The sequence below is a fragment of the Chelonia mydas genome, chromosome 3, assembly GCF_015237465.2.
Source record: "Chelonia mydas isolate rCheMyd1 chromosome 3, rCheMyd1.pri.v2, whole genome shotgun sequence".
NCBI classification, from domain to species: domain Eukaryota; kingdom Metazoa; phylum Chordata; order Testudines; family Cheloniidae; genus Chelonia; species Chelonia mydas.
The window spans coordinates 93208823-93223884 of NC_057851.1; the positions used below are offsets into that span (position 1 = coordinate 93208823).

The window sequence follows — 15062 nt, forward strand, 5'->3', positions numbered from 1 at the left end:
CTTTCTGCGCCGGGGCAACAGCGCTGCTGTGCCAGTGTAGAGACACTAGTTGATTACAGCCTGTTCTTGCCTCTCTGGTCATCGGTTTGAACTCTGCTGCCCTGCCCTCGGGTGACCAACCGTGAGCCCCACCCCTTATATTCCTTCAAGAATTTTGAAAGTCCCCTTTCTGTTTGCTCGGCGATGCGTGCAGTGGTCTCAGCGCATCTTTCCAGGTGGCCTTGCCTGCTCCACACACCAGGCGATCCCCCGCTTGGAGCAGTGCCGAGCTGCTGGACTTCAGCAGCATTTGGGGAGAGGAGGCTGTCCAGTCCCAGCTGCGCTCCAGCCGTAGGAATTATGATACCTACGGACAGGTTTCACAATGACCAAAAGGGGCCATGACCGGGACACCCTGCAGTGCAGGGTCAAAGTGAAGGAGCTGCGGAACGCCTGCCACAAAGCATGGGAGGCAAACCGCTGCTCCTATCGTGCTGAACTCATTGTTCTATTTTAAATATGTTCTGGTGGTAATAAGGAAATAGCTGGAAATTGTTCCAAAGGTACAAAAACCCACCAGCCAACCCTGTACAGCTTTTACATATGAAGGTGGATCTGCCTGGAAATGACTTTTAGGGAGGCCCTAATTTGGTCATAATCCTTTGTGAAACTTATACTTTCTGTTGGGGAAACAGAAAGTAAGACTGTACCAGGGAAGTGTATAAGCAATATTATCACAGCGTGGCAGAAGCAGTAGCTGCCTTGTCTAGCGTGTAGGAAACAGCTTTGGCAGTACAGCAGAGAAGTTTGATATAGTGAAAATAAATTCCATAACAATGAGAGTGCGACAAATACCTTTGGATATTCAGATTGTTTACTGTGTCAGACCTAACCAGGAGCCTTTTGTGCAGGTATGTTGGACTGCATACAATGCTGTGGTGCTGTGTTCTATCTCTGTACCAATAAACTAAAATGCATTTTAACTGGATATTTCTGCATGCTGGGGCTTGCTTCTTTGTTCCTAAAAATGGCAGTACTTTTTGCAGTTCAGATCTCTGTGGGGTTTTTAATGTTTATGTACCTGAACTGACCTGTAAATGGTGGGTAATGCATATCTCTTCATTGCTGTTTTGGCCTGACTACAGCATTGAGATATTTAATTCATTTGGTGTGATGCAAGTAGGTGAACTTTTGGAGAGTTTGTCTTCATTGAATGCCTTTTTGTTTTAACTTCTTAAGAACTGGATTTCTGTCCCTTTTTGGGTGGTAGGACGGGGTTGACTTTTATTCCTTATTGATAGAAACTGATGATGGACTTGTTAAGAAGAAACATATCTGCAGCTGCTTGCCTTTGCAAATTCAGTTATACATCAGTACAAACATATTTGGCTGGTAGACTTGGTTTGAGTTCTTTCTTTTTGAAACCTGGAGGCATTATGAAAGCTTTGTAATCAAACCTGCCCCCTCCCGCCCCCACTATTTTCTCAATGTGCGGTAGAGGAGTCACTTATAAAATATTAAAAATTAAAAATGTAAAAAAGTCCAGGTTCCAGGGAGACCACAGTTAATGAGAGAAGAAAGAAAAAAACAGAAAATTCATATCTCTTAAATCAGTTGCTCTCAACCTTTCCAGACTATTGTATCCCTTTCAGGAGTCTGATTGGTCTTCGACACCCCCAAGTTTCACCTCACTTAAAAACTACTTGCTTACAAAATCAGACATAAAAATACAAAAGTGTCCCAGCACATAACTGATGAATTGCTTCCATTCTCATTTTGACCATATAATTATAAATCAATTGGAATTAGGGCTGTCGATTAATCACAGTTAACTCATGCGATTAACTCAAAAAAATTAACTGCAATAAAAGAAAAGAATATTTATCACGATTAGTCGCACTGTTAAACAAGAGAATAGCAATTGAAATTTATTTAATATTTTGGATGTTTTTCTACATTTTCAAATATTGATTTCTATTATAACACAGAATACAAAGTGTACAGTGCCCATTTATGTTACACCAGACCCTCGCAAGAATGTGGGATTTGGGATCCATGCGCGGGACTGCATTAATGCGGGGACCGTGTTAAAATGAATTGCAATTAAAGTAATTAAATTTGGGATCCATGGCCGTGACCACATCTATGCAAATTCATGCTATATAGACGCGAGTTCTAGCAAGGGTCCAGTGTATTTTATTACAAATATTTGCACTGTAAAAATGGCAAACAAAAGAAATAGGTTTTTTTTTCAATTCACCTCATACAAGTACTGTAGTGCAATCTCTTTATCGTGAAAGTGTAACTTACAAACGTAGATATTTGGTTTTTTGTTTTGTTACATAACTACACTCTCTCAAAAACAAAACAATGTAAAACTTTAGAGCCTGCAAGTCTTACTTCTTGTTCAGCCAGTTGCTAAGACAAACAAGTTTGTTTACATTTACCGGAGATACTGCTTACTACGTCTTATTTACAATGTCACCTGAAAGTGAGAACAGGCATTCACATGGCACTTTTGTAGCCGGCGTTACAAGGTATTTACCTGTCAGATATGCTAAATATTCAAATGCCCCTTTATGCTAAATATTCATATGCCCCTTCGTCACCATTCCAGAGGACATGTTTCCATGCTGATGATGCTCGTTTAAAAAAAAAAAAAATGCGTTGATTAAATTTGTGACTGAACTTCTTGGGGGAGAATTGTATGTCTCCTGTTCTGTTTTACCTGCATTCTGCCATATATTTCATGTTATAGCAGTCTCTGATGATGACCCAGCACGTATTCGTTTTAAGAACACTTTCACAGCAGATTTGATAATACACAAAGAAGGTACCAATGTGAGATTTCTAAGGATAGCCACAGCATTCGATCCAAGGTTTAAGAATCTGAAGTGCCTTTCAAAATCTGAGAGGGATGAAGTGTGGAGCATGCTGCTGGGAGTCTTAAAAGAGCAACACTCTGATGTGGAAATTATAGAACCCGAACCACCAAAACAAAAAAAAAATCAATCTTCTGCTCGTGGCATCTGACTCAGATGATGAAAATGAACATGAGTTGGTCCTCACTGCTGTGGATCGTTGTCAAGCAAGAACCCATCATCAGCATGGATGTATGTCCTCTGGAATGTGATAGAAGCATGAAATGACATATGAATCTTTAGCACATCTGCCACATAAATATCTTGCAACACCAGCTACAACAATGGAAATTAACCAAGATGGTCAGGGATGCAACCTCATGCTCGGGACAACCCTACACTCTGACATGTTTGTCTGAGCAATTGGCTGTACAAGAAGTATGACTGAGTGGACTTGTAGGTTCTAAAGTTTTACATTGTTTTATTTTTGAATGCAATTACTTTTTGTACATAATTCTACATTTGTAAGTTCAACTTTCATTATAAAGAGATGGCACAACAGTACTTGTATGAGGTGAATTGAAAAATACTGTTTTGTTTTTCAGTGCAAATATTTGTAATAAAAAATAAATATAAAGTGAGCACTGTATACTTTGTATTCTGTGTTGTAATTGAAATCAATATATTTGAAAATGTAGAAAAGATCCAAAAATATGTAAGTAAATGGTATTCTATTTAACAGTGCGATGAATTATGATTAGTTTTTTTAATCACTTGACAGCCCTAACTGGAATATAAATATTGTACTTGCATTTGAGTGTATAGTACATAGAGCAGTATAAACAAGTAATTGTCTGTCTGTCTATGAAATTTTAATTTGTACAGTAGGACCTCAGAGTTACGAATACCTTGCGAATGGAGGTTGTTCTTATATCTGAAATGATCTGTAACTCTCAACAAAATGTTACGGACTTCAGCCATGAGCAGGATGGGGCTGCAGCTGCAGCATAGGGGGAAGGTCAGGGCTTCGGAGGGGAGGGGCCCTCAGGGCTTCTGCCCTATGGGGGCACCAGGGCTCAGGGCTTTAGATCTGGGAGGAGCGCTGGGGCTTGGGGCTTCAGCCCTGCGGCTCCATAGAATCATAGAGTTTAATTGTAGGGTGATAGGTTTGTATAGAAAAGATGGTTTAGATAACTGATAAATTTGAAGCCACAGACTCTGCAGTCAGTTCTTTCTGCAGACTCTGCAGTCAGTCTAGTGGAACAGGCAATGACCTTAATGGAGTTCTGGGGGAGGAAGGGCATGGTATTTTCCTTCTAACTAAAGGAAGAACATTTGAATCCAAATCTGACTAATGAGTCTTTATATGGATCAATGTTGTTTTTAAAGTTGTAGCAAACTCAGATTTAAAACTATCAGTGACCAATCCACATTTCCAAAGAATTATTGGATAGTTTTTCAACTGAAAATGTATGATTTTTTTTATTTAAATACCATGAGACCTTTGACCTTGGAATACATTCTTAAAATTTCTTGAAATAAGCATCAGTTTCCCAAAATGGCTATTTTAAAGACAAGAAAGAACTTACACTAGTAAGAATTTGGGACTAAATACTTGACTGAGCATATAGGTTCATTGAGAGCTTACCTATGTGATGCAGCCTTCAGAACATGTGCTTTTCTTCCAGGTTTTGCTCAACTGTAACTTTCTTTTTGGTTCTTCGGTGTGGTGTTTTATTTCAGTTTATATAAATAAATGTTTATTTCTTTGTAAATGGGCAAGAAAGGGCTGCCGTAGGGTTAGCAATAATGGGAAGTGAAACCTAAAGCCTTATTTATACTAGTGTTATGCATTAGCGTCTGAGAAGAGTTCACTGCGCTTGACTAACTGCAGGAAGGAAAACAAAGAAGCTTCTGTATCCTTCATATTTGAAAGAATATCCCAAGCCCCGTGGCCCACATACACATGGTGACTCTCAGGAGGAGGTGGCCTTTGCACTCCTTTGATGTTGGACTAAGTATGTACCAGGCTACTTCCCCAACATCGTTTAGTTACTCCACCAGCTAATGGCCCCAAGGGGTTAATACAGCAACAAGGGATTGTCAGGCCATAAAGAAGACCTCTCCATGCTTCCTGTGCTACCCATAGACATAAGCATATAAGAGCTGCCATACTGGGTCAGACCAATAGTCCATCTAACCCAGTATCTTGTCTTTTTACAGTGACCATACCAGAGCCTCAGGGAGAGTGTACAGATCAGGGCAATTTTGGGGTGATCCACCCCGTCTTCCACTCCCAGTTTCTGGCAGTCAGAGTATAGGGTTGTCCCGAGCATGAGTTTGCATCCCTGACCGTCTTGGTTAATTTCTATTGGTGGACCTATCCTCCATGAATTTATCCAGTTCATTTTTTAACTCAGTTAAATTTTTACCATCACAAGATCGCATGGCAATGAGTTCCACAGATTAATTGTGGTGTGAGGAAAAAGTACTTCCTCTTGTTTATATTAAATCTGCTGCCTATTTAATTTAATTTAATCAGGTGACCCATGGTTTTTGTATTGTGGGACAGGGTAAACAACACTTCTTTATTCACTATGTAACATTGTTCCTGGGGTATGTCCTTACACTGGGTGGTCCTGCATATGTAGGATATACTAGCTTTCTGGGGCTGCTTCACAGTGTATAAGATCTGGGTCTGGTACTAACAACTCCATTAATCTAATTCACTCGTCCAGGTTTAAAGTTAATGAAAACCCAGAAATTGACTCAAATTTATAATACTTGTGTCCTCTTGTCTCAGATTATCACTGTAGAAGAGGCAAAACGTCGAAAGAGCATTTGCAGTTACTATGAAGAAGATGACGATGATTCTTTACCTGTCCTAAAGCACCACAGCGCGCTCCTAGAGAATATGCACATAGAACAGGTATAATTAGTAATGGAGTTTTGGTTTGTTCCCTTTCCCACATTCTCATTTTTTCCCCTGCTGACACTGGAACAGTAACATTAGAAATTATATTGGCACAATATTGGAGATTTAAATTTCTAACCACAATGCTTCAGCTCTTTATTTTGGGTGCATTGTAAATACCCATCTCTGTAGTGTCTAGGTGTCAGACACAGCTTCTTGCAGTGCTCTACTGGCTGTCGACTTGAGATGAAGAGAGAGAAATCATATATAATTAAATGTCTACACTAGTCTCTTCTTTCACTCCTAGCTTGCACGCTGTCTGCCAGCAAGAGTGCAGGGATATCCATGGCGGCTTGCATATAGCACGTTGGAGCATGGAACCAGCCTGAAAACTCTGTACAGGAAATCAGCGTCTCTTGACAGTCCAGTCCTCCTTGTCGTCAAAGATATGGACAATCAGGTTAGGACTTGGGAATAGTGCACTTATTTTGGGGTCTCCTTGATTGGAATGACCCAATTAAAGAAGAGCTTATGATTGTAAATAGATTAAACATAACTATCTTTATCATTTGTAGTGCAACCTTCACATGGGTATTCCATGCAATTTTAAGAGTTGCATACGCTTGTTAGCAAAGCAGCAGTTTTCAGCCAAATTCAATTATATGGAATAGTAGGAGTCAAAATAAGACAAGACGTATGTTATACTATGCTTAGTACTGGCTGTTAAATTAGCATATTTATCCTTAAACTCAAACCCAGGAAAATATTAGTACTAAAAGAGAGAAAAATCTGTACAGAACTCACAATTTCTATGGAGCATGCTTTGCAACTGTAATTGTGTTCTCACAAGCATCCATTCCAGTCACTAGCAGACTTCAGTTATCAGTCTGTTATAAAACAGCAGAGAGCATCCTTAGGACTGGTGTGAAGTACTCCAGTAGCTTCTAGAATCCTCATATCTGGAGCCCTCTGGCTTTTAAAACTATAAAGGGGTGTGGACAACCCAGACACCAGATCAGCTTCCCTTCCCTCCCCCCCGAATTTCACTAATTAGCCTTTATTACCTAAAACATCAGTGCAGTTATTTGTCAGAAACTATATTTGAAAGGCCTTTTGAATTTTGCAAATTGTCTTCAAGTATAACCCAACCGTTTTTGTTTTGACAGATATTTGGAGCATATGCAACACATCCTTTCAGATTTAGTGACCACTATTACGGCACAGGCGAAACTTTCCTCTACACGTTTAGTCCAAACTTCAAGGTAACTTGTTGGGGAAGGGGACCCATGACTAGGGGGAGCTCCACTTGTGAAACACGCTTGACAAAACATTACTGAACAGCATGTTTATCATGAGACCCTTTTGCAGTGTTGAGGTAGCCATGTTGTTTCCAGGATATTAGAGAGACAAGGTGGGAGGGGTAATCTTTTTTTATTGGACCAACTTCTCTTGGTTAGAGAGAGAAGAAAAAAATTGACTCCTCAGAAAGCATCAGTTTGAAGGTGCGTGACAAACTGCTTGTGAATGCAGCTAATCACTAAACTCTTCATTCAGTACTACCAAACTGCAATACTTGCAGCAAAAGTGACTGGAGGAGCTGGACTCTTCCATGAGGGTGAGAAGAAGGTTCTAGGTTGATTGTGTGGGAAGATGTAATGATTAATCCATGGAACACTCATAAAACCGGAGAGGTGGGAGCTCCAGAAGTAGTTTGATTTTACATAGTGCTTAGACCATAGTGACAAGAAACTAGAGAATGGGCAACTGTGAGACACCCCTAAAATGTAAATAGGCTGTTTGTTTTTAAATATTGAAGATATTAAGTCTATGAAAAGGAAAGGCATATTGATTGGACACATGTGAAATTTAAAGCAATCTATCGTTGTGCCTTTTTTAGATATGAACCATGCTGCTTTTATTTTTTTACACACACACACACACACACACACACACACACACACACACACACACAAACCCACCCACCCACCCACCCACCGGCCTACTTTTGTAGTTTATTATATTCCCGATAATCAAATTTGGGTCTTGCGTTTCTAGGTGTTTAAGTGGTCTGGAGAAAACACCTACTTTATCAATGGAGATACCAGCTCTCTAGAACTTGGAGGGGGAGGGTAAGTGTGTGGTTTTTTGGTTTTGAAATCCTATAATTGACTACATTTTGGGAGAGAAGGGATATTGTTACATGTAAGTGTGAAAGGAAAAACTGGTTAGTCCAGTAGATTAATTTATCCTTCTTTGAATAGTGTTTCTATGGGTGCTCCACGTCGGGCACACATAGAATCATAGAATCATAGAATATCAGGGTTGGAAGGGACCCCAGAAGGTCATCTAGTCCAACCCCCTGCTCAAAGCAGGACCAAGTCCCAGTTAAATCATCCCAGCCAGGGCTTTGTCAAGCCTGACCTTAAAAACCTCTAAGGAAGGAGATTCTACCACCTCCCTAGGTAACGCATTCCAGTGTTTCACCACCCTCTTAGTGAAAAAGTTTTTCCTAATATCCAATCTAAACCTCCCCCATTGCAACTTGAGACCATTACTCCTCGTTCTGTCATCTGCTACCATTGAGAACAGTCTAGAGCCATCCTCTTTGGAACCCCCTTTCAGGTAGTTGAAAGCAGCTATCAAATCCCCCCTCATTCTTCTCTTCTGCAGACTAAACAATCCCAGCTCCCTCAGCCTCTCCTCATAAGTCATGTGCTCTAGACCCCTAATCATTTTTGTTGCCCTTCGCTGGACTCTTTCCAATTTATCCACATCCTTCTTGTAGTGTGGGGCCCAAAACTGGACACAGTACTCCAGATGAGGCCTCACCAGTGTCGAATAGAGGGGAACGATCACGTCCCTCGATCTGCTCGCTATGCCCCTACTTATACATCCCAAAATGCCATTGGCCTTCTTGGCAACAAGGGCACACTGCTGACTCATATCCATCTTCTCGTCCACTGTCACCCCTAGGTCCTTTTCCGCAGAACTGCTGCCTAGCCATTCGGTCCCTAGTCTGTAGCGGTGCATTGGGTTCTTCCGTCCTAAGTGCAGGACCCTGCACTTATCCTTATTGAACCTCATCAGATTTCTTTTGGCCCAATCCTCCAATTTGTCTAGGTCCTTCTGTATCCTATCCCTCCCCTCCAGCGTATCTACCACTCCTCCCAGTTTAGTATCATCCGCAAATTTGCTGAGAGTGCAATCCACACCATCCTCCAGATCATTTATGAAGATATTGAACAAAACCGGCCCCAGGACCGACCCCTGGGGCACTCCACTTGACACCGGCTGCCAACTAGACATGGAGCCATTGATCACTACCCGTTGAGCCCGACAATCTAGCCAGCTTTCTACCCACCTTATAGTGCATTCATCCAGCCCATACTTCCTTAACTTGCTGACAAGAATGCTGTGGGAGACCGTGTCAAAAGCTTTGCTAAAGTCAAGAAACAATACATCCACTGCTTTCCCTTCATCCACAGAACCAGTAATCTCATCATAAAAGGCGATTAGATTAGTCAGGCATTACCTTCCCTTGGTGAATCCATGCTGACTGTTCCTGATCACTTTCCTCTCCTCTAAGTGCTTCAGGATTGATTCTTTGAGGACCTGCTCCATGATTTTTCCAGGGACTGAGGTGAGGCTGACTGGCCTGTAGTTCCCAGGATCCTCCTTCTTCCCTTTTTTAAAGATGGGCACTACATTAGCCTTTTTCCAGTCATCCGGGACTTCCCCCGTTCGCCACGAGTTTTCAAAGATAATGGCCAAGGGCTCTGCAATCACAGCCGCCAATTCCTTCAGCACTCTCGGATGCAATTCGTCCGGCCCCATGGACTTGTGCACGTCCAGCTTTTCTAAATAGTCCCTAACCACCTCTATCTCTACAGAGGGCTGGCCATCTCTTCCCCATTTTGTGATGCCCAGCGCAGCAGTCTGGGAGCTGACCTTGTTAGTGAAAACAGAGGCAAAAAAAGCATTGAGTACATTAGCTTTTTCCACATCCTCTGTCACTAGGTTGCCTCCCTCATTCAGTAAGGGGCCCACACTTTCCTTGGCTTTCTTCTTGTTGCCAACATGCGCCTCTCAAGCCCATGATCGGAGATTTCTAGTCAGCAGTGTCCATTTGGCCTGCGCATGCACCCTATGCCTCCTGGTGGCAGACACTGAGGCTACATAGGGATGCACACGCAAACCACCCTCCGTTCCTTCTCTTCTGCCTCAGCCTTACAGAACACCTAGCATGTCTGCCTAGAGCGTAATTGGACTTCTCTTTGTTTTGCACAGATAGTTGTACTTAATGTTTTACCATAGTTAGTTTTGGTGAGAGATTGTGGGTGGTTCCCCCCCCCCCCCCCCCCGCCCTTTCCTCGGGGGAGACTTGTCGTCTTCTGGCAGGGCATGCCTGACTCACCAGACTTCAAATGCTTCCTCTCTTGCTTGGAGGCTATACCAGTAAGCAGTGGGCACTCTCAAGTGTGTCTGTTGCCTGGGGGAGTTCCACATGTCCCAGAAGCGTTCCTTCTGTTTGACCCTTAACTCCACAGCTAGGAAGAGCAGGGAGATAAATCTCAGACTGTTGGCCATGGAATGCTTCCTGCAACCACCCCCTGAGCCAGTCAGGAGAATCCCTGGACAGATGGAGCACCCCGTCAGCCTCAGGGCTTGCCTCCTCTCAAAAAGGAGCCTGCTGGGAAGACTCCCAGAAAGAGCGCGGACTCTCACTCTTCCATCTCCAAAAAAAGACCAGGTCCCTATCGAGGTCCTCAGTCTCCAGGGGTACTGTTGAGGCCAAGGACTCTTCCTCTGGTACCTGCGGGCCTGCAAAGTCCCAGAGCTCAAAGAACAGTAGACACAGCTCTGATACGGCACCTGTACCCTCCACTAGTAAGGGGAGGGTAAGCACACGGTACCATCAAGTTCGACCCTGCCATCAGCAATGAATCATCCTGTTCAGCTGTTGTTGCCATCATGCACCTTAACCCCATCATCATTACCAACGCAAGCTCAGTCAGGGGTGCCTGTACATGTGGTACCCTCAGTACCAAGCGAGCATCAGCTCCTGACATCTATGATATCTGGTGTATGCCCATCATCGTTGGTACCATCAGCTCCCCCATAGGTGTTCTACTCCAGGTGCATGTACGCATCTTGAGTCCTTGATCAGAGATTTCTAGCCAGCAGTGTCCGCTCAGCCTGCACATGCTCCCTATGCCTCCTTATGGCAGGCACCAAGGCAATCAGGGCACGCAGGTAAACCACCCTCAGTTCCTTCTCTACCTAGTCATCCCCTGGGGAACAACCAAAAATAAAATAAAAGTAGAGGGGAAGAAGGCAGGTAGCAGAGCACCCACAGAACACACGTCTCAAAGAACTACAGTTCCTGCACATGGCGAGTAACATTTCCTTCTTCTTCAAGTAGCATCCCTACTGGTGCTCCACTTCAGGTGACTTCCTGGCAGTACCCATGGAGAGAGGAGGGAGCTTCTATGGGCTGACATGATGGCAACTAAGAAGGCCATCTTCATAGATGAATGAAGTAGGGGGCAGGTCCCCCACGCCAGCAGACGATTCGCACTGACATACGGCACCGGACCTTCGACTGCCTTCGCTGGCACCGGACACGCGGTACTGGTCTCTGTCATTGGATTCCAGGCACCGGTCCCCCGCCTCCATTGCGGCATCGAGCATCAGTACTTCGGACCTCAGAGTCCTATGTCGACTCATATTATTAAAGGCATAGTTGGCATAGATCCCAGAATCGATGAAGGGAGGCACCACTGAGTTGGCAACAGCAGTGGCAACCCCTGGTGCAATGGCCCTTTTGGATCCCCGGGGTGTATCATCAAGTCCAGGGCACCTTGTCAAGGGGATCAAGGTCTGTAGCGTCAGGACACCGGCCGCAACACTCTCCTGGGGACAGACTCGCTCTTCGAGGATCCAAGGCCACCCTGTCCCAACTGTCCCCTCAACCTCTGGTTGTGACTGAGACGTCTCCACAACAGGACCAGCCCCAGGCATAGACTGTAGTGGCCACAATGGTCTATTGACCAAGAGTAGGTCAGAGACTTAGAGGGACAGGAGGACCCAGTAACTCCACTAGCCACCTCATCTTCTTTCCCAGACGAAGCTGTAGCAGGGGCGTCCGCTTCAGGGCCACCTCCAACAGATCACAGGGTGCACCAAGACGTCCTCAGGTGAATCACTCTCACAACATGGAGTTGCAAGTGGAGGAGGTTGTCGAGACCGAGGACACCATGGTGGACATTCTCGCTCCCGAAGGTACATCACGGGTGGCTCTGCCCCTAATCAAGACAGGGCAGAACAATATAAAAACTCTGTGGTAGACCCTGGCCTTGACCCTGCTCTCGACATGAAAGATGTGTGCTTTCACATAGCCATTCATCCAGCCCACGGACTTTTCCTGAGATTTGTAGTCAGCCACAAACATTACCAGTTCACAGTGCTCCCATTCGGTCTATTGATGGCCCCCCTGAGTGTTCACCAAGTGCATGTCAGTGGTCGCAGCCTTTCTCAAAAAGAGGCAGGTACAAGTGTATCCCTACCTCGACGACTGGCTGCTGCGGGGGGGCGGGCGCTCCAAGGAGTAAGTGGAGTCCCAAGTTTGGTTAGTCAGAGACCCTTTCGAGAGACTAGGACTCCTCCTCAATGTGAACAAGTCCACGCTTTCACGACCCAAAGAATAGAATTAATCGGGGCAGTGCTGGACTCGGTACAGGCCAGAGCAATCCTGCTGGAGTCCAGATTTCAAGTAATGACAGATATTATCCAGACTCTCAGGCAGTACACCACCACAACTGCAAGGGGATGCCTGAGTCTCCTCGGTTGTGGCGGACTGCACCTATGTGGTCAGGCATGCCAGACTGAGGCTCAGGCCACTCTAGGCACGGCTCACCTCAACTTATTGCCCAGGTCGAGACAGCTTGAACTCAGTAGTGACAGTACTGGAGTGAGTTCTAGAGTCCCTTCGCTGGTGGCTAGACCCTTGCATGGTCCACGAAGGACTCCCATTCAGCACCCTTCAACCCTCCATGACCCTAGTAATGGACGCGTCAGCTCTGGGTTGGGGGGCCCAGCTAGGAGACCTACAGATGCAGGATCAGTGGTCGCAGGTCAAACTCCCACTCCACATCAACATCAAAGAGCTCAGAGCTGTGTGTCTAGCCTGCCAGACCTTCCAGGCCAGAATTCAGGGTCAGTGGGTGGCGGTGATGACCGACAACACCACCACCATGTTTTACATAAGCAGGACGTATCCCGCTCCTCTCTTCTCTGTCGGGAAGCTTTCCAGCTATGGGATTTCTGTATAGCCCACTCCATTCACCTGGAGGCGTCCTATCTCCCTGGAGTACGGAACGAGCTTGCAGACCACCTCAGCAGGTCGTTTCGCAACCATGAGTGGTCCATCCGTCTGGACGTCATGCATCCCATCTTCCAAAGGTGGGGGCTTCCCCAGATAGACCTATTTGCCACCAGGAGCAACAGGAAGTGTCCCTTTTGCTCTTTCCAAAAACAGTTCAGGCTCTATCTCAGACTCGTTCATGCTACCCTGGGGAGACCATCTAATGTATGCCTTCCCGCTGATACCGCTCATCCACAAGGTGCTGCTCAAGATCCACAGGGACAAAGCGGAAGTAATTCTGCTGACCCCAGCATGGCCACGCCAACTTTTGTATACCACGCTTCTGGAGCTGTCAGTGGACACCCCAATCGCACTGCCACTGTACCCCGATCTGATTACACAGGACCACCTTCTTCACCCAGACCTTTATTCCCTCCATCTCATGGCTTGGAAGCTTCATGGTTAAACCCAAAGGAGCTCCAATACACGGAATCAGTAAGGGAGGTGCTGCTTGGTAGCAGGAAACATTCCACCAGGGCCACTTACCTAGCTAAGGGGAAAAGGTTCTCATGCTGGTGTGAGCAGCATCGCATACCTCCACTTCAGACATCTACACCGTTCATGCTGGAGTATCTACTGCATCTGAAGCAGCAAGGTTTGGCAGGATCATCCATCAGGGTACACCTCGCAGCCATCTCGGTGTTTCACCCAGGAGAGTTGGGGTATTTGCCAGGACTATGGTGGGCCGTTTCCTGAAAGGCATGGAAAGGCTATATCCACAGTCCCAATCGCCAGTACCTGCTTGGGATTTCCTTCTGGTCCTCTCTAGGCTAATATGTGTGTGGGGGGGACATTCGAACCACTGGCTACATACTCCCTTCTGTATCTCTCAGGGAAGATGACATTCCAGGTTGCCATCACATCAGCCAGGAGGGTGTCCAAGTTAAAAGCGCTAACCATCAAACACCCCCCCCCCCCCCCACACTCTTCCATAAGGACAAAGTACAACTCAGGCCGCATCCAGCCTTCCTGCCCAAGGTGGTATCCAAATTCCACATTGGCCAAGACATTTTTCTACCAGTCTTCTATCCCAAGCTGCATGCTCATGTGCAGGAGCCGAGGCTTCACTCACTAGATGTCCAGAGAGCGCTGGCATTCTACATTGAGCACACAGAGCCTTACAGGAAGTCTAACCAGCTGTTTGTAGTGGTGGCAGACCAGATGAAGGGGCATCCGGTCTCATAGAATCATAGAATATCAGGGTTGGAAGGGACCTCAGGAGGTCATCTAGTCCAACCCCCTGCTCAAAGCAGGACCAATCCCAACTAAATCATCCCAGCCAGGGCTTTGTCAAGCCTGACCTTAAAAACGTCTAAGGAAGGAGATTCCACCACCTCCCTAGGTAACGCATTCCAGTGTTTCACCACCCTCCTAGTGAAAAAGTTTTTCCTAATATCCAACCTAAACCTCCCCCACTGCAACTTGAGACCATTACTCCTTGTTCTGTCATCTGCTACCACTGAGAACACAACGCATTTCTTTCTGGATCACGGACTGCATCCATAGCTGCTACGACCTCGCCAAGATCCCAGCCCTGGATATTACAGCCCACTTGGCATGAGCTCCAGCCTCGTCTGCCACTTTCCTGGCTCAGATGCCCATCCAGGAGATCTGCAGAGCAGCAATCTGGTCTTCGGTGCACACGTTTACCACCCATTATGCCATCACCCAGCATGCTAGAGAGGACACAGCTTTCGGGAAGGCGATTCTCCAATCAGTGATTCCTTAACTCCAGTCCCACCTCTGGGGGAGAGCTTGGGAGTCACCTGATTGGAATCAACATGAACAAGCACTTGAAGAAAAAACGATTACTCACCTTCTTGGGACTAAAAGAAAAGGAGTACTTGTGGCACCTTAGAGACTAAAAAATTTATTTGAGCATAAG

The 15062-nt window shown here is 45.4% G+C and overlaps 1 protein-coding gene across 5 annotated transcripts in view; it reads left to right on the top strand.

The window, feature by feature from the left end:
* Positions 1-15062, top strand: part of NCOA7 (nuclear receptor coactivator 7) — a 154176-nt gene that overhangs the window by 136210 nt on the left and 2904 nt on the right. For 4 of the 5 annotated variants that reach the window (XM_037894730.2, XM_037894732.2, XM_037894728.2 and 1 more), the window contains 4 exons: positions 5644-5769; positions 6062-6214; positions 6921-7016; positions 7810-7883. In XM_037894730.2, coding sequence (XP_037750658.1) covers positions 5644-5769; positions 6062-6214; positions 6921-7016; positions 7810-7883 — 449 coding nt within the window. Of the gene's footprint in view, positions 1-585; positions 891-5643; positions 5770-6061; positions 6215-6920; positions 7017-7809; positions 7884-15062 lie in introns of those variants that run through there. The other variant, XM_007056292.4, reaches the window with a different exon arrangement.